Here is a 21,461-nt window from a genome sequence, read left to right as displayed (position 1 = left end):
TAGGTTAAGTTTGTTGTTCAGGTTTCCGGGCCCATTCCAATTTCAAGCTGATAGCTGTGAATGTAATTAGAAATTTGACCACTGATTCACTCTACAGCTCAGGGTCAACTCTGTGCAAGAACCAACATAGACAGATCACTGAATTATGCTTTCCCCTGTTATCATAGTTGTAGAGTATACACATGCCCTCTGTGGCAGCCAAGTAGTTTGTATGACACCTTCTATGCAGCGCCCTGTACCCACAGCACTGGCAAAGTTGGGAAATGGGCTTTCTGCTTTACAAGCTAACTTCTTTGTAGGCAAAGACACCAACTCTACCAGTTTCAGCCACAGCTGAGAAAAAGGACACTGGCAGAGCTTTGAAAGGAATCCTCTAACTGCTGATGATTTACTTAATCCTTGGAAGAACTAGTGGAGGGGTATTGACTGGGTCAACCAATTCACCAGTCACTGTGTGGTTTACTATAACCTTGTAGCCTGCTGCCAAGGGCTATACTGGTTCTTATATTCTAATTTAAAAAAGGAGAAATACAGAGACAAAAATAGAGATGTAGGAGGAGAAGGCATATGTCAGCCGTTATTAGCCCTATGCTACTCACTGTCTTCAATAGTGTTCTAGCCATTCTGATGTTCTAAAACAGCCTTAGAGCCCGACGTAGCGGGCTCTACCACCCATTAAAGGCTCACTCTAGCCTTTAATAAGGGAGTGGGGCCTTTAATGGCCAGTAGAGCCTGCTATTGCGGGCTCTAAGGCTATTAAAACATTTCGACCCTAGAGGGTAGAATGTTCTAATTTGTAAAACAAAGGTTGAAATTCCCTCTGGCTCTGTGAGGCCTTTGTTCACATCAACAGCAGCGAACAAACATTGGAATGTTGATGCTTCTACCAACCAATAGAAGCCTGGAGTATCTATTGTCTTCAATGGAGCGCTCAACAATGAAATGTTCTAATTCACATTATAAATCAACATTTTTTATTGGCCCCTCCTTACTGATACAGTGCTCAGCTGTGTGCTGTGAGTAGGTCGTATGTTATAATATAGAGGACAAAAATATCGACCTACACATATCAAGATTCCAAAATATACTGACAATCACTAAACGATCAAGTTATTCATCCACAGAGAAGGATTGATTTACTGTTCTAACTTCACATCTACTTAACTTGAGGATATAGTGTAAGTCAATATTGTAAAATAAATTGTTTGTACAGGCTGATATTAAAAGTGCAATATTTTCATACCACACATTCCTGAGAGTAACCAGCATTGCTGTGAATGATGTGCAAGCTCATATTGGTCCCTTTAGGTAGCAGTGCTCTCCACAGCATTGGGAGGGTAGGACCCTGGTAAGCCAAGGGAGGTCTGAAGGATTACCTGGTTACATAGTGTAAGAGTAGGATTGCCTAAGTTGATGGATGGGCGATTTGAAGTCTGCTTGGGCTAAACTGCTCTTAGACGTGAGAGAGAGACAAACATTCGAGTGCCTACAGTGTTGATGAGAGTATGCTCAGAACCTGAGGGGTGTGCTTCTTTTGGACGCATGCCTAGAAGAGGGCTCTTTGTTGGTTCAGGACAGGATCAATGAGCAGTCAAAAAGTAAAACAGGAGGTAGCAGGACAACCCTAAACCATGGCTGGATATGGATATTCCCCAGGGCAGATCTGGCCCTCTACTACTTTGTAGGAGACAGTGGCTTCAACACCTTAGTATGGTTGAGAGAAAGTGGAGCAGTGCACTACCACAGTGGTTTGTTTCGGTAACAACAAATGGTCTATTTTTTCTTTTTTTGTGTGAAAAACGTTCTTTATTTGATAATCCAACAAATATGTGCAACAAGCCTAAGCGAACGCATTTCGTTCAAAGGGATTGAACTTCGTCAGGGCATAAGTATTGTGCCAAAGGGTTAAGTAGAACTCCGAAGTGTGATGGTCTCCTTGTGGGAATGGACCATATCCAAGTGTGGGCAAGGTCACTTGTATGATGGCGATTCCATGTGCAGATATGGCCTCCTTGATAAGGTGCCAAGAGATGCGTATGGAGCCGTGAGCGACCTGTGCTCCTTCCTAAAACCGCCTTCGAATAATCCGAAGGCGGTTTTATGAAGGAGGCCATATCTGCACATGGAATTGCCATCGTACATGTGGCCTCGCCCACACTTGGATACGGTCCATTCCCACAAGGAGACCATCACACTTCGGAGTTCTACTTAACCCTTTGGCACAATACTTATGCCCTGACAAAGTTCAGTCCCTTTGAACGAAACGCGTTGGCTGAGGCTTGTTGCACATATTTGTTGGATTATCAAATAAAGAACGTTTTTCACAAAAAAAGAAAAAATCGACCATTTGTTGTTACTGAAACAAACCACTGGGGTAGTGCACCGCTCCACTTGTTCTCAACTTTTACATATCTGCCTGGCAGTTTGCATCTCCCAACGGCAGGTGCAGGAGCAGTTCGTGCACACCATTGTGACTTCATTATGAACCACCAACAACGGGAACGTAAGTATGAGGTGCGGCCACTAGAGTCCGCCGTCGACCATTGCCCTCCACCTTAATATGGTGTCTGCATACTGGGTACAGGAGCAAGGTGACAGGTCAGACTGAGGACCACATATATGCACAGTATGCTGTCAATAAGTGCGTGTATCTACTCTGACTCAATCTTTTAGTATAACATTGAGCAGTGGCTACTACACGTGGAGGCCAACCACCAACCTCACAATTTTAGCACACGCCATGGCTTAACTGCCAGTAGTGTTAGTGGACCTTCTGCAGTTTCCATCCTTATTTGATCAGGCTGTTGTCTGGAAATTAATACACTGCACTACATCTTCTGTATACTCTTTGAGAATAAATGTTATTATGTTGTATAGAATACACTCACCTCAAGTAACGATGCAGCTGTTGTCAATGATGTAGAGTAAACCACCTCACAGGCATCCAGGTTGTCGTAGCTCCGCGCTGTTAGGAAAATAAGTAAACGAGAAAGCTTTTAAGCATCATTCACTAAGCAATACAAACACTATAGGAAATATAACTGGCACAACATTGTGCAAGTTTTAGATTTATTTCATTCATCACTTCCTCTTCCATTGGCTGACTTCACTTGCCATCACATAATTACGTCATGTTTTTAATTCCTTGTCCAGGAATGATATCAAGCGTACAGCAGATATGAGAAATTGGTTATTCTCCCCAAACAAAAAAGATATCAAATTGGGACTTTGGGGTGGATTTTTACAGCACGAACCAGTCTAGATACTAGGAAGTGATGGAGAGAACTGGACAGGTTTCACTCTCTAAGAGAAAAGGTGGCACGAGAGCAAAAGTCTTAAATTTAATCTAACTTTTATGCAATTTGGTATTTACTAAGCCACACAAATGTCGATTTGCCTGGCTTTGTAAGAAAAAGCATTGCACTGCTTTGCCTTACTTTGCATCCGGGAGGCATTCCATGGTGATGCATGGGTGTTCCCCTGCACCCACCCATAGATTTTGATGCAAATCCACATTTACAAAGAGATGTAGACAAGGGTTAATCCTATTATTCAGAAACAGTCACCCTGTGATGTTTCTTCATTTCTCCCTCCCTCCAGAGTCCATTGTAAAGCCATGGGTCATGTGTCTTGGTTTGCATTTACATCCACTGAATGGAGCAGGAAGGATCTGTTGTGCTCATCCATCCTGGACCTTGCCAGTTTGAGTAGGCCAGTCTGTGGCCTGGAAGGAGCAACACGGAGCATTGACTCTGGTCACAGGCATAGCCAAACACACATGGGTTGCTTGCCTATACCCCTCATCTCATGGCATGTTTTTCAAGTGAGGCAAGAGCCCAGCAACAGATTCTGTACTTCAGTCCACAAACCAAGTGGCAGGTCCCCTATAGCTGCTGTTGCCACAGTGCTGAGGAAAAGGCATTTTTGACATGAACGCCTACCCCAGCATGTTTGAGCAACCCTGAATCTGAGAGGTCAAGTGGTTGGAGTCAAGCTGATGCCTTTTACCACAATCAGTGTCCACCTTATACTTGAAAGAGCTGTACACACCTGTGTGGAAGAAGTCCACAACTAGAGGCAGACATGTGGGTGTATTCCCTGGAAGGGTATGGAATATACCTCAGGAATGAGGGCAGTACTTCTATCTGATGCACCCTGAGGGAGGAGAAGGTGCTTTGCCACCTGCCACGTGGAGAACTTGCCTGTTTAGACCCGAACACAAGTGAAGCATCGCTGTGCACTGCAATGAGAACGTCTGATGAGACTCCAGCAACCAAGTCCAGCAGCCTAAGACACCGCCCAGCCTAACTGAGGACTGCCGCAATGAGCCGCTCTGATGAGAAGTGTGAGGGCCTTTGTGCTACCTCAACTGCTGCTCTATCTTTGTTCTCCAGCAGCACTTTTAAGAGGTGTGAGGACCTCTGTGCATTCATGACAACCACTGCATCTTTCTTCTCCGAGCATAAGGCCCCATGTGCCTCTATAATCTCTATGTATCTTTGTTCCCCAAGCAGTGCTGACGAGCAGTATGAGGGTCTTTGTTACTCTTTGCTCACGTGGCACAGCAAGTCACCTTGCTATGCTGCATGGGAGGGAAAGGACAGGAATGCACCATACTTAACACTGTACAGCACATCCCTGTCATTTCCCAGCACTGGTGCGCAATGTGCTGCCTAGCGCCAACATACGCACCCTTGGTGCAAGGGTGCCTGCGTTGCAGGTAGGATAGGGACACCTTCTTGCACAGAAAACAATCCTCAGAGCCAACCAGGAGAAATCAAGATATTTCTCCTCATTGCGCCTCTGGTGGGGAGGTGTACAATTCTGATGCATAGCCAGTTCTACCACTCTTGGTAAATTTGAGTTTTCGTCAGAATACATGGGTGGATGCATGGAACACCCAGGCTTCACCCATGTAACGTTCTCACCATGCAGTGTAACGCAAGGCAGCGACTTGCGCTGACTTGTGTTACACTAGATTTTCCAAACCATGCAAGGTGGCCTTGCACTGTAGGTTTTGAGCCACCCTGCATCACCTTGCGTGGCACAAGGCAACTCAAAACCTATGATAAATATGCTCCTCAGTCCCATAGCAGCGCTGATGACAAGCATGAGGGCCTGTGTGCTTTCTGCAACCACTGGGCACTTATTAGGACCGCAGATTGTTCCTGACCAAAAGCTAGAGAGCGTGTGCACGTCTGACTGCTGCTGAGTCACAGAACTCATAGCCAACTGGGTGCCCTCGCAGTATCACTATATCCATTCATCTCCTGTGACTGTATCTCCCTTATTTAGGCTAGCCTAACTTGTGTGTGATGGAAGATTTGCCTCCACTCAGATACTGTCCACCGCTTCAACCCTCAAACGTGTACATCAAGCTTTTTTATGGTCGCCGTTTGAATCAGACAAATTCCTGGACAGCCCGGTCCAAGACACCGCAGGGCATATTTACAGTGGAATGGCGGATCATGGTGTTAAGCACAAAATGCTAACACCACGCCATTCCAAAAACACAGGGATGAGCCTTATTTACAAAGATGTGGCACACCTCTGCATTTTATCTAGCACTGGCGCTAAATGAAGCTGCCTAGCGCCAACACAGGCACCCTTGCACCATTGTGCAAGGGTGCCTGCATTTACAGAATTATTGTTTATGTGCAGGATGCTGTTCCTTCCAGCACATAAACAATCAAAAAAGGCGATTTGAAACTTCTATGTGTGCTGAATTGTGCAGCACACACAGAAGTTGCAAACTGTTGTTTTTTTTAATGATTGTTTCTGTGCCGGAAGGGACAGCTTGCTGCACCTAAACAATCATTCATAGCGGTATGCTGTTTCTACGTGTACTGCACAATGCAGCACACATAGAAACAGCAAAAACGAGGAGAAATAAATAATTTCTCCTCGTTTCGCCTGTTTAAGACAAGGTTAACCCTGGTCTTATTTTTGGTGCTGCCCCTTATTTACGCTAGCCTTGTAAATAGGGCGCAGTGTCAAAATCAGTGGGTATAGCAGCGGATCGCCCATCGCCACACCCATTGCCCCCCTCTTTTACGCTAAGTGTAGCGTGAAATGGGGCTTTATTTACAAGGCGGTGTTAGGCCAGTTCCGATAGGGGCTTGGAAATATTCCCCCACTTTCTCCCACCAATCTAGGTGAGCTTTTGCCTGTGTGACTGTTGTTGCCAAAGTAGTGCAGTAGCCTTTCATTTAAAGATGTATGATTATATGTCTGAAAGGAAGGCAGGCAGTCTATTAGAAATCATAAACTGACTCAAATAGTATCTGTAAAACTTGAATGAGAGTAGAAATTACACCATAGGATTTCCTGAAGTTACTAAGAATATTTCCTTCATATACAAAAGTCTTATTTCTTTTACTAAACAGAATAACACTACTTCGACAATGTATGTATTATAAGAGATAACATTCTAGCTGAAATAAGCACCCACCACCCCCCAAGAGTAAGGCTTCACCTGCTACAATCAAAGTTAAAGGCCACAGAGGAGGCTCTTGGTAATTCAGTGAGCTTGCAGTAGTGTCCTGTGCCTGTGGCTCAAAGGACAATGGCAGTACTTCTCACAGTTATTGCCTGATTGCCCTTCATCTCACAGGCGTCAGAGGACAGGTTTACACTACGTAAACCTATGCCCTTAGAAGTAGTGTGTGATCTGAACTATTATGATCTAGAATTAGTACTAAACAATAAAATATGTGAATGACCAGAAGTGTAACAAAGTGTAATAAGAAAACTCAATTTTTATGATGCTTTAATGCATTCACAGTATGAAGAATAGATGTTTGCTGCACTTCCTCGGTGCTATGGTCCACCCAGTCACAGTACACTTCCTGGTAATGCAGAGAAATCCTTTGCTGTACACACTTGAGCATGGTCTTGCCCTTACACAACATAAAGGGACTTTTCTGGGCAAAACAGCACTCCAGGAGTGCTCAAGATAGCTGCTGCCAGACCCAAGAAGACAAACCTGCGGCTTCCAGCCTTACCTTCATAGCGCAGATTCCCCATGTGTAGTATGGCAGCGAGGAGCCTGGAGATCTCCCAGTTCTCTGTGTCAGTGAACATCAGGACTTTCATGGCAGAGCGTATGTTAGCATACTCCTTGGTGTCATCCCTGCCATCACAGGTGGTGCAATGACCCTGTCAATCAATAGACAATGTGGACCTTGAGTTACAGTACCCAGCACATACAGATATTATATATAGAATGAAGCTATTCACTTTTACCCTGATGGTGATGAGCCTATTATTACAAAATGGACTCAACCACTGCTGGGTCAGAAGGAGAGGGAGAGGATTCGCCTAAAGAGCAGGGCCATCGTTCGTGTTCTCCCTATCAAAATAACTTCCACCACAGAAACAAACGGGTCCCTATGTTTACTAGCCCAGTCTTTTACGGGGGCCTTTAAACACCTTATGATATAGGTGTTCCTTCACTGAGGAAAAGCTCTACCTACTCTGTTCATCCGATATTATGGACCCACACAATTGTGTGAAAAAATTTACGGGATGGCCTCACACACCATCCAGGTGTCAGGCTTCATCATCGGCCTTCCCACGTTCACCGAAGAATCCTCTAATGGCTAACAAGCCCCTACTGGAGCTGCGGTTCAAGAATTAGCAGGAAACTGAGGAGAACAAGAAAGGTAAGGAGGTCCAAAACTAAAAATCCCTATCACCTACTAGTTACATTTCAGAACCTTTATTCATTGGTGAAGGAGGGATGGTTAAAAAGCAGATGGACAATAATAGCCCTGTTATGGTGCCAATTGTCAGATTATAAACACTCAGATCTGTTAAGTTAATTCGGTCAGCATGTTTCAGGCCCCAAAATGGCCCCTACAGGGGTCCCTGGTTTTCTTCAGAACAAAATTGAACCCTATATGTCCCTACAGTGCTTGCCTACTACATGCATGCTAATCTACATGCATACTATACCCAGTTGGCCTTTAGTCCACTCTGGGTCGTTTCTGTGCCAAGAGGAGCCTATCTAGAAGACATAAGGATTGGTGGTTAAGTGAATACATTACACACATACACACCCACACAACATTAAAAAAGAAAACATATTCTGCAGAGTAGCCCAAGTGCGTTTGTTTAAAAATATTTTGAGCGGATCACTTGCATACCCAAATGCAGTCGCCCTTGTACAAGTATCGTGAATAATACATGTGTTCCCACACCCGTGCTCATGCACACTCAAATCTAAAACATACGATGTCTGTGCTGTATCTTAATCAAGCCCTGTAATTTGCACATCATTGTAATTTGATCTTTATGTCCTTTTGCAAAACTTATGTACACGACAAATGTGTAAACACACCCACTCAAACCGTGATCTTACCCTGTACAGCTAAATTGTGTGCCTCATGGAGGGGTGGGGGAGGGAGTCTTGTAGTCACACCCGAAAGACGTTTTACACAGGTTAGATGGATCAAAGGCCAAACACAGAAACGAAAGAGCGCCAAATGATCATGCGCAATTAAAGAGGAGCGCTTGTCACATGTACGGCTTACTTCATCAAGGATCTCCCTCGCTGGATCACCTACGGTGTATCCCTATCCTCCTCCTGATGCTGCCATCTCGTTTGTGTTTTGCTAGCCTTGTAGTGCTTGGCATCCCTTCGATTACATCATCGATCAGCGGCAGGCTATAGATCATGGGAAATGTAGTCCGAAACTACTGGACTCGTCACTGAGTGTGTGATTTATCCTGCAGTGTATGCTAAAAAGCCACAACCGCCACAGATCATGTGTGTGGCAGGATCATGTAAAAGTATTCTAGGCTCTGGAGCTAACAGAAACCACTATGTAATATTAAAGGGCCATACAAAGTTGCCGCAATTTTCACATAGGCGGTGCTAGGTATTCTGGGACTTGTAGTCCCAAGATATATGGTTCACGTAGAGGAAGGATCCGCCTCTGTCCTTCGGAGCTACGTTCTGTGTCTATCTTTTCTTCTGTCATAAGATAGGCAGGGACATTTTTATAGCAAGAGGTATGGAAGTAGTGTTTATACTAAATTAAATAGCGCCCTACTTGGGAGTTAGTTTTCACCTAATAAGTGTTGTCTGTTATGATTTTACATTAAGATGAAATAATCAAAAAGACGGAGTAGGTGAAACAAGATGCACATGCAGCCACGGTATCTCATCATTCAGACCACTGAGATGAGTCTTTAATCGGCAAATCCATCTCTGTTCTCTTTCGAAAAGTATTTTGTTCAAGTCTCTTCCTGGTTTGTGTCTAAGGGGCATCTAATATGACCCACTGCAGGCCTGCTTCTGTGTAGTATAGAGTCAGGTAATCTTTTGATAGGCATGTTTTTTTTTTTTGCATCATATAGTGCTGAGATGTTCATTGATTCTTAACCGAATCGTATGTGTTGTCATACCAATATACCTATTTGCACACGGGCAGGTGATATATCTCTGTGTTGCAGTTAGTATGTTGGTTAAGTATCCATAGGCGGCCTGTCCCAATATCCACCTCTTTTTGTTGTTTTGTGTAGGGGCATACCGAGCACGTTCCGCATGGGAAATGTCCTGTTATGGGAGGCATATTCCAGAGTGAACTGGGAGTTTCGTCTGTGTTTAACTTATTGGAGTGCCAGGTATGTACCATAGGGAGAGGAAGACAAAGACAAAGAGGTACACAGAACGTGCAATGGCAGGATCCCGAGGTACGAGTAACCAGGAGCATGTCCAAAGACAGCAACCAGCCGGCACGAGCAGGAAAACACAACAATAGGGACTATTGCTGCCCAAGAGGCCCAACTGAAAAATGCCCTACCATATATCTTGGGACTACATCTCCCAGAATTCCTAGCAACACCTATGCACATTGTTCACCCTTTAATATTACATATTAGTTTCTGTTGGCTCACAAGCCTAGAATACTTTTACAATATCCTGCCACACACATGATCTGTGGCGGTTGTGGCTTTTTGGCATACACTTCAGGATAAATCACACACTCAGTGACGAGTCCAGTAGATTGGGACTGCATTTCCCATGATCTATAGCCTATCGCAGATCGATGATGTCATCACAGGGACGCCAAGCACTACAAGGCTGGCAAAACACAAACGAGACAGCAGCATTGGGAGGAGGATAGGCATACACCGTAGATGATCCGGCGAGGGAGATCCTTGATGAAGTGAGTCGTATATGTGAATAGCGCTCCTCTTTAATTGTGCATAATTGTGCGGTGTTCTCTCGTTTCTCTGTTTGAACTTAGGGCCATCTAACTTGTGTAACCTTCCCACATTCTCAGGCACATCTTCACGACCTGTGCGCTACCCCCGCTTACCTTTCTCAACAGCTCCCTGTCTCAGGGCGTTGTTACCCCAACTCTCAAAACAGCTATAATTCTTCCCATTCTTAAGAAACCTGGCGCTGACCCCTCTGCTCCTGTCAACTATCGTCCCATCTCCCTACTACCCTTCTTAGGGAAGGTATTGGAGCGACATGTGACCAGAGCACTCACCACCTACGTGGAAGAAAACCGAGTATTAGCCCCCTGTCAGGCCGGATTTCGCCCCGCTCACTCCACCGAGTCAGTAGTGTTATCGGTCCTTGACAACCTTAGAGAAGGTTTGGACACCAACCTTCCCCAGGCCTTGGTCCTCCTCGACCTTTCCGCCACCTTTGACATGGTGGACCACTCCATCTTACTTTCCCGTGTCAGGGCGGCTGGTGTCGGTGGCTCTGCCTTGGTCTGGCTGTCCTCCTTCCTAAGAGACCGCACCCAAGCGGTGCGCTTGGGCGACTTCTCGGCTGAACCACGAAGGTTTTATGTGGGGTCCCTCAGGGCTCCTCTCTTTCCCCACTACTATTCAATCTGTACATAGCCCCCCTCATCTTTGCTCTCCAGCAAATGGAGGTCTCCGTATACAACTATGCGGATGACCTCCAGCTCATATTTTCCCTATCTCAATCCCCTGACTCTAAATCTAATTTCCAATCCACTATGATCTTCATCTGGGACTGGATGAATTACAATCACCTGAAACTAAACCCAGATAAAACTGAACTGGTTTTGACAGGTGGTTGTACCAGTCCCTGGTCCCCCCTCTTTTGACCCTCCTCCCTCGGTCCCCCTCGGTCCCCCTCTGTCCCCCTCCTCCTCCGTCAAAACGCTCGGTATCAAGCTCAATGATCAACTCACTCTGCACTCCCAGGTGAGCTCAGTGGTGTCCTCTTCTTTTCTTTCACTCCGTACTATCCGCAAGGTGTCCCGCTTCTTCTCTTTCGCTGCCCTAAAACTAATTGTACTAGCTATGGTCGTCTCTCGTTTAGACTATGGCAATGCCCTATACTGCGGCATGCCCGCTTACAACGTACGACGACTGCAGCTAGTTCAGAACCAAGCCCCCCATCTAGTCTACAATCTGGCCAAATCCCATCACGTCACCCCACTCCTAAAATCCTTGCACTGGCTCCCCATCCACGAATGCTCCCAGTTCAAGATGGGTTGCATCACTTTCCAGGCTCAGCTAGGCTCCGCTCCTGCTTTTATCTCCTCGGAGATTAAAGCCTATGCCCCCGCAAGGAAACTGCGCTCATCTTCTCAACACCTGTTGACAGTTCCCCGTTTTCGCCACAAAAAATGGGGAGGCTCAAAATTCTCCACACTCGCCCCCACCTTTTGGAATTCTCTTCCGGTTCACCTCAGATCCTCAACCCAATATTCTCACTTCAGAAAGGCACTAAAAACCTTCCTATTTTTACAAGCCTTCCCACAATAATTCCTCCCATGTCCCCCCCTCCTCCCCGTCCTTCGAGGCTTCAGTAACTGTAGCGCCATGAAACCGCCAGGTGTACGCGCGCTTTAGAAATAATTTAAACTCAAACTCAACATTCTTTCGGGTGTGACTGCAGGACTCCCTCCCCCTATGAGGCACATGATGTAGCTTATACAGGGTAAGATCACGATGTGAGTGGGTGTGTTTACATATATGTCATGTACATAGATTTCTCAAAAGGTCATAAAGATAAAATTACATTGATTTGCAAATTACAGGGCTTGATGAAGACACCACACAGACATGAGCACGGATGTGTGAACGTGTGTACTATTCACGATACTCATACAGGGCAACTGCATTTGTGTACGCAAGTGGTCTGCTCAAAATCTTTTTAAACAAACACACTTTAGCTACTCTGCAGAATGTTTTAATATTGTGTCGGTGAATATATGTGTAAAGTATTCACTTAACCACCCATACTTATGTCTTCTAGATAGGTCCCTCTTGGCACAGGAAGGATCCGGATTGGACTATGGGAAAACCGGGTATTGTATGCATGTAGATTAGCATGCATGTAATAGGGAAGCACTTTAGGGACATATAAGGTTCAATTTGGTCCTGAAGAAAGTCCGGGAGCCCTGTAAGGGCTATGTTGGGGGCTGAAACATGTTGACCCGATTGACTAAACAGACCTGATTGTTTATAATCGGACAATTAGCACCAAAACAGGGCTATTATTGTCCATCTGCTTTTTAGCCTTCCCTCCTCCACCCAGGAATAACGGTTCTAAAATGTAACCAGTTGGTGGTAGGGATTTTTCTTTCTTTTTCTCCTCAGTTTCCTGCTCATTCTTGAATCACAGCCCCAGTAGTTTGCTGTTAGAAGCTTCTTTACCGAACTTGGGATGGCCGATGATGAAGCCTGACACCTGGATGGTGTGTGAGGCCATAATGTAAATTTTCTCGCACAATTGTGTGGGTCCATAACATCGGAGGAACAGAGTAGCTAGAGTTTTTCCTCAGTGAAGGAATAGTATAAGGTGTTTAAAGACCCCCGTAAAAGGCTGGGCTAGTAAACATAGGTACCCGTTAGTTTCTGATGAGCCTAATATGCCTGTTTTGGCTGAAAACTCTTGCTTGCTCCAAAAATGGGAGTGTTATCTGGGTGTACTTTTTGGGGGAGGTTTGCACCCGCAATTTGTAGGAGGAAATACCTGATACAAATTGTGGGTGCAAACTGCGCAAGTAGCAAATTGGAATAGCATAGCCAGTTTAGGTGGTGTACCCCATGACTGTATATTTGGACACATACTGCACACCAGCTTATTAGCGAAATATGAACTATTGTAGCCTTGGTGGTGTGCAATCTGCACTCACAAACTGTGGCCCAGTCATAATTAGGTCCATGGTATGTAGAACTACATTTCTCTGTGGGATAGTAAGAGGGTGTCTGTGTGGGGGGGGGAGGGGGTGAGAGTAAGACAGAGAGGTAAAGATGTAGTCAAAGTTATTCTTTGCAGGGTTTTCAGTAAACCATGAGGGCTGCCTCATAGTGCTTTGAAAGACTTAGTGCAATTAATTATCAGTTTTATTTTGTGGTGCTTGAATTGGACTTGGAACTAGACCAGCAATGGAAGAATTCCGAAAGTCCCTGAGGACCTGGCTATTGGGCTAATCAACTGGACCCTGCCAGCGCCTGGATACCCTCACGGGTAACAAAAAAGCTCTACAAACCTACTGATTGAGTGACTGATTAATCTGCAGGTCTTCACAGTGATGGGTAGGTTCACAAGTATTTATACCTTTATGTGTGCACTTGGATTTGAGTATGTGTGTTTTCATTTGTCTGTGCCACAACGGCCCCCACAACGCTAAGGATGCCTGGCCTCCACCTTGGGGGTGCCCAGGAGTGGACGCCTCACAGGGAGAGCCAGGATGGGTTCCACAGCGGTATTCGTACAAGCGCCTTGAGACCAATGCGGGTGAGTAGTGCGCTATACAAGTATCAATTTAAATTTTTTACATTTTTATGGTGGTGGTAGGTGAAAGACAGATGTTTAGATAGCAGCAGAATAAGATTACAGATTAAAAGCACAAAACTAAAATATGAAGCCAGGTATAGCATCATATGAATTTGAAGGATGCACTAACACATTCTCATTTTCATCAGGGGCGTGCAGCTTGGGTATACGGCGGACGAACCTTTGCATAATTTTCAGGAGAGCAGCATGGGATAAAATGACGTACAACTGATGTGAGCTAAACCCATTTACAAAGTCAGTGGATATTCTATCAATGTGCCATGGTACCAGTCCCAACATTATCTAAAAGACCTACAAGTGTAGCAGAACCCTCCAATGACCAGCAGCCTGTTCCCATCCAGCACTAGGCTCAAGGCCGGAGCAGCACCCAGCACAGGTTCTCTTACCATCGCCAGGTAGTTGTAGTCGGACGCCTTCCCCAGACCCAGCTTCTTCTTCTGGTCCGGGGTCATTCCTTGCAGCATACAGTAAAACACATGGTAATTCCGCTCATCCTGCGCCTAAACAGACACATGGAGACACATTTTTTTGCTTGTCTTGAGAAGAAGAAGGGCCGTCTATAATGTATGCTTAGATACGACCATTCATATTTCAAGATTATTCTTCTGCTTGTGTGCAAACCCAAGTGCAATTAGAAGTTTATTTTTTAACCTTGGGGTCCCACTTTGCAGTTTCTATATTTGCTTCTGCACTCTCATTTGCAAGGGAAGTCCATCCTATTATTCAGAATCAGATTTTTATTAGCCAACCACACACCCATGGTGAAATCCACCTCATTTAGCATCAGCTGGATTTAAGGTATCCCAACTTTAGGTGACAGATTTTTCACCTGCTGTAGGGCCACCTCATAACTACCAACTTGCTATTGGGGCAAAGAAATTCCCAACCACAGAAGAGTGTGCCACACTGGTGCGGTCACTGACTGCATTGACATCTCCTTTCATTGGAACCCTAGAATATTAGTGAAACCTCCACATTTTGCTGTGTTCAAAAACTGTTGTAGGGTGGAACTTCCAAAGTGTTTTGCCCGTGGTCTGGCAGGGCAGCTGCCTTTGGCACCCCCATGTTTGGTTGCAGACCCATCTTTTACCCACAAAATCATATTCTGAAACCACATGGCCTGACAAATTTTAGGCTGGAGGAGGAGGTGGGACCATGGGAAAGCGTAAGCGCCTCACTTAGAGTTTGCTGGAGCAGGGGTAATGCCGCATACCAGAGATCTTCCAACCCCACCAAATCTGCTGTTCCCTTGACCCATTTAGAGGTGGGGGAACCATTGAGTTACTGATAGGGGAGTTTATGCTGGCTCTGCCAAAGCTAATCTCTGACCCAGCGACCATCTGCTACAGCACCACAAAGTCACAGTGGTTGTTACCACGCCCTATAAATGGTGGATCATTTATTTTCTCTACCAAAGTCCACGAAGGGACTCGTGATGGATACTTACTAGGAAAATAAAGAATGTCTCCTGTATGCACAGAAAAAGACTCCCTGCTTGTTGGGGCAATTTAATTCTTTTTTTATTTAAAGAAAGCAAACTCCTGCTTTGGTAGGTTGTTTTCTCTGAACAAAAAAGTTTGTCGAACAGGTGCCTTAAACATGGCAATCACAGTGGCAAGTAAGTAAATCTTTATTCGGTTTTCAAATTGCATAAAAAACCATAAAAGAGTTTCCACAGTACATTTCATAAAAATATCAAGCTAGCCATTATTCCTCAAATGTAACATTTAAAATTCATTTTCTCATAAATAAAACAGGATTAGTATTTTTACATTTTAAAAAGACTCAAGTAATCAGACAGTACCTTATCAAAGATTTACTCTATGTTTAAAAATACATTTTAAAAACGTGCTCACAGTTTTACAGATCAATTCAGACCTCAGAAATTGCAACCACAACATGGCGGGACGACATCTTCTAAAGCCTAAACTTCTCAAGAGGGGGATTAACCATAGCTTACGGTGTACAGTATAATATTTACAGAACAACACAGTGTGGATCGTTGATTGTTCAGACGTTTCGGCACAAGGGCACACCGTTAAGCAGTCATCCTAACTATTGCTATTGGGAAAAGCTACAACCCTATGAAAAATGTTCAGCCTAAATCTTGCCAATAAGAAGCGCTCAAATTGTGACTCGACATATGTCAAATATGGTTCCATCTCTACAGTAGTCATGACTGCCATGGAATGTTGGACTGAGGGTTTCTTTATCTCTATACTAATGCGTAATTCTTCTATGTGGCTCAGAGCCCTTATTTTTAGATCTTTCTTCAGGATTTCAGCAATTGTTTCAGGGTTAAAATAATATTTGGCCATCCCCAGATCAGTAAGAAGATTTTTTACATATCTCAGCCATTCTATTTTTTCCACATAGTCCAGTAACATACAATCTGCCACAATCTCTTTTGTGAAAGAATTTTTTGTTGATGTCCAAATACGACGCCAGAGCAATATGGGTTGGATCTTTGCCAAGTCCTCAATATGGGGCATTCCTAGCTCTGCATGGCAAGCAAAAGTGGATACTCGTTTAGGGACCGCCAAGAGAAATCTCATGAATGTGTTCTCTGCTACCTGTAGTGCTTTTGTATTTTTGTGTCCCCACAGACCCTCCCCATAGAGTGCGATAGAATGACACTTTGCTTTGTAAATGCGGAGCAGCTCTACTGGTGGCCTCTTTCCTAACTTCTGTGCAAATTTTATAAGGGCAGCAATTGCTCGCAGAAGTTGATGTTTACGGGCCTCTATAGCCGCTTTCCAATTAAGCTTCTCATCCATCATAATCCCCAGGTAAGGGTATTGGCAATTAGTTCTATCTTTTCATTATCAAGGAAAATACTCTTCCCCCGTTTTTTTCCTTGACCTGCCACCATAACATATGTCTTTTTTATATTTATGTGGAGGTCCAAACTGCCCATAAATTTTGCATACCTATTCAATGCTTTCTGTAGCTCTTGTGGGGTGCGTGCCAGTCTCACAGCATCATCTGCGTATAGGAGCGCAGGCACCAGGCGATCTTTCACTCGGGGGAGGTCCTGACCCCCCTTCAACATCTCTACCTCGAGTCCATTGGTATGAAGGGAGAAGAGAAAGGGGGCCAGCACGCAGCCCTGCCTGACCCCGCGCTCCACAGCAAATGGCTCTGATAGTTCACCCTGCACTCCGAAACGCACCCTGGATGAAGCATTAGAATATAGTTCTCTTAGAAAGGTTACCAGGACTAGATCTATTCCCATCTCGATAAGAACTGACCACAGTTTTGCGTGGGAGACGTAGTCGAAAGCTGCGGATAGGTCGACATAGACCATGTACAGCCTACCCCGCTTTGCCGACACGTACTTCCCCATCATTAAGGCCAAGTTCAGGGCTTGCTCCGTTGTTCCGAAGCCCTCTCGGAAGCCAAAATGAATGTCAGAAAGAGTCCCGGTATCGTCCGCCCACTCCTGTAGACGCTGGAGTACCACTCTGCCCAGTACTTTCCCCAGCGAATCCAGGAGCGAGATCGGTTGATAACAGGACACATCCTCCCTATTTCCCTTCTTGAATATAGGTACCATAATTGATTGGGTCCAAGATGTAATTAGCCCACATTTCATTGTAGCATCAAACACCCTCTTTAAAATTGGGGCCCACAGATCTAATTTAAATTTTAAAAAGTCGACTGGTACCCCCTCTGGACCAGGAGCTTTTCCGCTTTTACTCGCTTTTACTGCATTTATGACTTCGTGGAGTCCAAAGTCTAATGCAATTGGGAACGGATTAACCTGATTATTCCAGTTATTTCCCTCAGTTAAATCTACTTCTGAGGGTTTGGCGAAAATTTTTGAAAAATGGTTTACCCATACTGGTCCCTCAATCGCAACTTCTACTTTTGGCTGCTTATTAGTATCTGTCAGAAAGGGAGCTTTCACCGCCTTCCAGAACAGCTCGCTATTTCTATTCAATGAGCTCTCATGAAGTTGGTCCCATAGGGCTTTCTTCAGTTCCTCTTTTCTTGCTTTGCATGCCAATCTATATGACCTTCTTAAGATCCTAACCTCATCATGATCTCTAACAGCTTTTGTTAGTGCTATTTTTAAAGTTTTGTGGGTCACTGAACAATTATGATTCAACCACCCTTTTTTTCTCCTTTTTTCCCTTTTCGCTTTCTTATTAAGCATTCGTTTGCCTTGTCCAGGATCACCCTAAAATTTTCTAGGACTTCCTCTTCCCCTATATCAGTGTCTAAGCACTTCAGTATTGCCGGGTATGCCGCAGTTACCACCTATTTGTTAAATCTACGGGATCTATTTTCCCCATCCTAGGGTATAGCCATTTGTTTTTGTTAAGTGTATCATGTTCTGGGCAAGTGCGGTCATTAAAAGCTGTGCTGATAACTGCCCCTGATCCATGAATAGGTCAAAGCCCAGAGCAGCATGATCGCTCAGAGTATTTATTAACACTCTAAATCTCTGGGCCTTGCTTCCAAGGGTCGCTGTGATCAGTATATAGTCAATTGTTGACTCACAACCCCTTCCCAGATAGGTTGGCTCCAACTGCCCACAAGGGGTTTTTACTTCATTTAGTATCACCAAGCCCGATTCAGATAGAGTTTCATTTAAAATATCTCCCACCACAGAATGGCTGAAGTGAGTTGTCTAAACCTTGTGTTTGTTTTGACCAGGTAAGAAGTTTCTTGCGGAGAGCCCTAGGGCCCGATGTAGGTGGCCGTTTCAGGCCATTTACCGACCGGTAACGGCCGATTTCGGCCGTTACCGACCGGTAAATGGCCAATCGGTATGTAGGGGCCTAAATCCAAGGCCACATGTAGGTAAATCTACATTTACAGAATCGGTAAAATTACCGATTCGGTAAAATACCGAATCGGTAATTTTACCGATTCTGTAAATTCCATATGTAGGTGGGACTCTTCTGAGTCCCAAAGGCCTTAACGAATCGGTATTTTACCATGAAATCCAACTTCATGGTAAAATACCGATTCCGGTGTGCATGCACATGTGTGCATGCACACCTATGCCATGTGGCAGGCAGGCCTGCCCCTAGGGCTTGTATGCCTGCCACATGGCACCCAATCCTGTTTAGGGGGTGCCAGGGGGTGTCAAAGTGACACCCCCTGCACCCTTGTGAAATTCGGTATTTACCTATTCGGTAAATACCGATTCGGTAAAGCCTATTGATTCCTATGGGCTTTGAAGCCCATAGGAATCAATAGGCTTTACCGATTCGGTATTTACCGAATAGGTAAATACCGACTTTTGCCGATTCGGTAAAAGGGAACATCTGGATTCCCTACATACCCACCCCTCACATTTACCGATTCTTCATTACCGAATCGGTAAAATTCGGTAATTTTCGGTAATGAAGAATCGGTAAATGTTACTTACCTACATCTGGCCCTTAGTGTTTTTACTCTCTCGCGTTCTACTAGATTATCGTACATATTTACAAGTAGGATAATCCTCTTCATCTGAAAAGACAATCTCGATATCTGATAGTTTGGTTCTAAACTGAGCGCTGTAATTTCTAGCCCCGGTATGGTATTTGCTATGTAGATCGTCAACCCACCCTTTGCCCTACCGTAAGTGCCTGCAATTGCTGGGGAAAAATAAGTTTCATACCCCGTCAGGTGCATTTCTGTAGTGAGCCAAGTCTCCTGTAGGCATATCACTTGGTGGTCTTGTACGAAATCTAAGGCACTTCCATCCGCGATTTTTACGCGGAGACCCGCAATGTTCCAGAACATAATTTGTAATTTTATGCCTTTCTTTCTAGGGTCTGATCTTTCATTCATGCTACTAGCCTTGTCTAAAACAGGGCTCTCCAAAGCCAATTGCCTTCCCTCCCTTATTGGATCTGGTATACCGCTGGGTATATTCCCCAAAATAACGTTTTCTTCCCCCTTTGCGGGTATCAGATTTAATAGGACCAACTGGTTATCACCTTCTATTTGTTGTCTTTCTGCAACACCTTTCAAATTGATATCCCCCTGCAGGTTAATAGATTCTGACAAAGTGAATTTTACTGGAGAGGCTAGCTCCCGGCCAAGTCAATCTACTTCATCCAACCCAAACAGCATTGAAAAATGGTTAAAGGTAGGTACATTAAACCCCTGGTATGGTTGGAAGTTATTATTCTGAAACCCCCAATGTGGTTGAGGATATACTGTTTGGAAAGGTTGATTGTAAGAATTTTGCTGGGAGGGTTGGTAGCCCCCTTCTCTCCGGTCTGATTAAAACCTTTTTGCCGAATTCCGTTTTGGGTGTGTGATCAGTTCTCGCGGGTAGAAATAGCTAACATAGTGCGTAGAAATACAGTCCCCACCTCTGGCTTCGTACCAATCGCCAATGCACCTCACTGCTCTATGGTCCTTAAAGTTTATAATTATTACGTCCCCCCTCTTGTCTTTTGGTCTTGATCCCACTCAATTTGCACGTCTCACTGTTAGAATTTCTCCATTTACATGTGCGGGAAGAGGTCTATTTTGCTTCAGCCAATAAATAGTTTTATTTTTTAAGGCATGATAGTTCTCTCTGACCCCCTCTGCTAATTCCGGCACCCCGGTCATAATAATTGTGTAAGGGGCCGATTCAGGGGGTAGATCTACTGTCCTAGTCATTGGTCTATTCAAACGCTGAGGTAACTGTTCCCCTTTCTCCTTATCTGATCAATTTTTCACAGATGGGTTGTTCTTTACAGGAGGGGGGTTCGTTTCTGCTTCTCTTTTCTCTCCTTCCGTTTTCCCACTGCCAGCTTGTGTCTCTCCATTTTTTACTTGGTTACTTACTGGGGGCTTGGGCTTTTCTTTATTAGCTATTTCCCTAGATGATTTAGCCAATGCTTTTTCCCCTGCGTAGTGCCAGATTTCACAGGTGCACCACTGGTAGATGGTTGCTCTGGGGGCATAATGGAGGGGACAACCAGGTTAGCAGTAGAACTTTTAGGCTGTAGCATTGACAATTTAGTTAAAGCCAGAGTGTTTCCTTCTATTTGCTTACCCAGTGTATCTAAGTGTGTGCTTATTAATCTGGTTCTCTCTAAGAGAGGAAGTAGAAGGGACTTCACCATGACCTCTATTTTAGTAAGAAGTTCACCCTCCAAAATTTGGTCAGGAGATGGCCCTAAGGTTGTAGCCATTAAAGATGGATTATTTGTCTTAAGAGACCGTGTAAGTGGCGATGTTGGGGCCAAAATATTAGTTTTCTCTTTTTTGGCTGGACCTGACATAGGAGGAGAACCTCGTCTCTTTCTTTTTTTTGGTTGATTCTCTACTTGTCCTATAGTTACTGGAGAGGATATAAATAATTTGGGTGAACTAGATAGCCTTGATGTGTTTACGCTAACTAGGGAATCGGAGAGGGACGTCACACCAGGGGAATTAATCCTAATATTTTCCTCATCCCCTGAAGCCTCTAAAACAGTGGGGGGAATATTATCAATGGGGGGAATATTATCACTCACAAGTTCTAAGTCTATCACCCCTGGGGAGGGGGCTTTCCCAGTTTGTCCTAGAGAGGAGCGTTTGCCGGTTAGCAGATCCAATGAAAGGCGCTTTTCTGTGTCAGCAATTTCCTTCTCCAGGACGATAGTCACCCGTTTAAAAAATTGATCTATAGTGCCAGTTACTGCCCCTTTTGACGTATTGACAGTTATTCTTC

The 21,461-nt window shown here is 44.6% G+C and overlaps 1 protein-coding gene across 1 annotated transcript in view; it reads right to left on the bottom strand.

The window, feature by feature from the left end:
• The window catches only part of MYO7A (myosin VIIA), a 778,803-nt gene that overhangs the window by 341,357 nt on the left and 415,985 nt on the right, over positions 1 to 21,461 (bottom strand). Inside the window, exons 8-10 of the mRNA XM_086933887.1 lie at positions 14,194 to 14,307; positions 7,005 to 7,158; positions 2,889 to 2,965 (exon numbers count right to left, since the gene is read on the bottom strand). Of these exons, the coding sequence (XP_086790013.1) occupies positions 2,889 to 2,965; positions 7,005 to 7,158; positions 14,194 to 14,307 (345 nt within the window). The remainder of the gene's footprint in view (positions 1 to 2,888; positions 2,966 to 7,004; positions 7,159 to 14,193; positions 14,308 to 21,461) is intronic.

The sequence above is a fragment of the Lissotriton vulgaris genome, chromosome 8 (assembly GCF_964263255.1).
Source record: "Lissotriton vulgaris chromosome 8, aLisVul1.2, whole genome shotgun sequence".
NCBI lineage: Eukaryota > Metazoa > Chordata > Amphibia > Caudata > Salamandridae > Lissotriton > Lissotriton vulgaris.
Note: the sequence above shows the minus strand (reverse complement) of the source record. Positions and strands in the feature narration are given on the sequence as shown.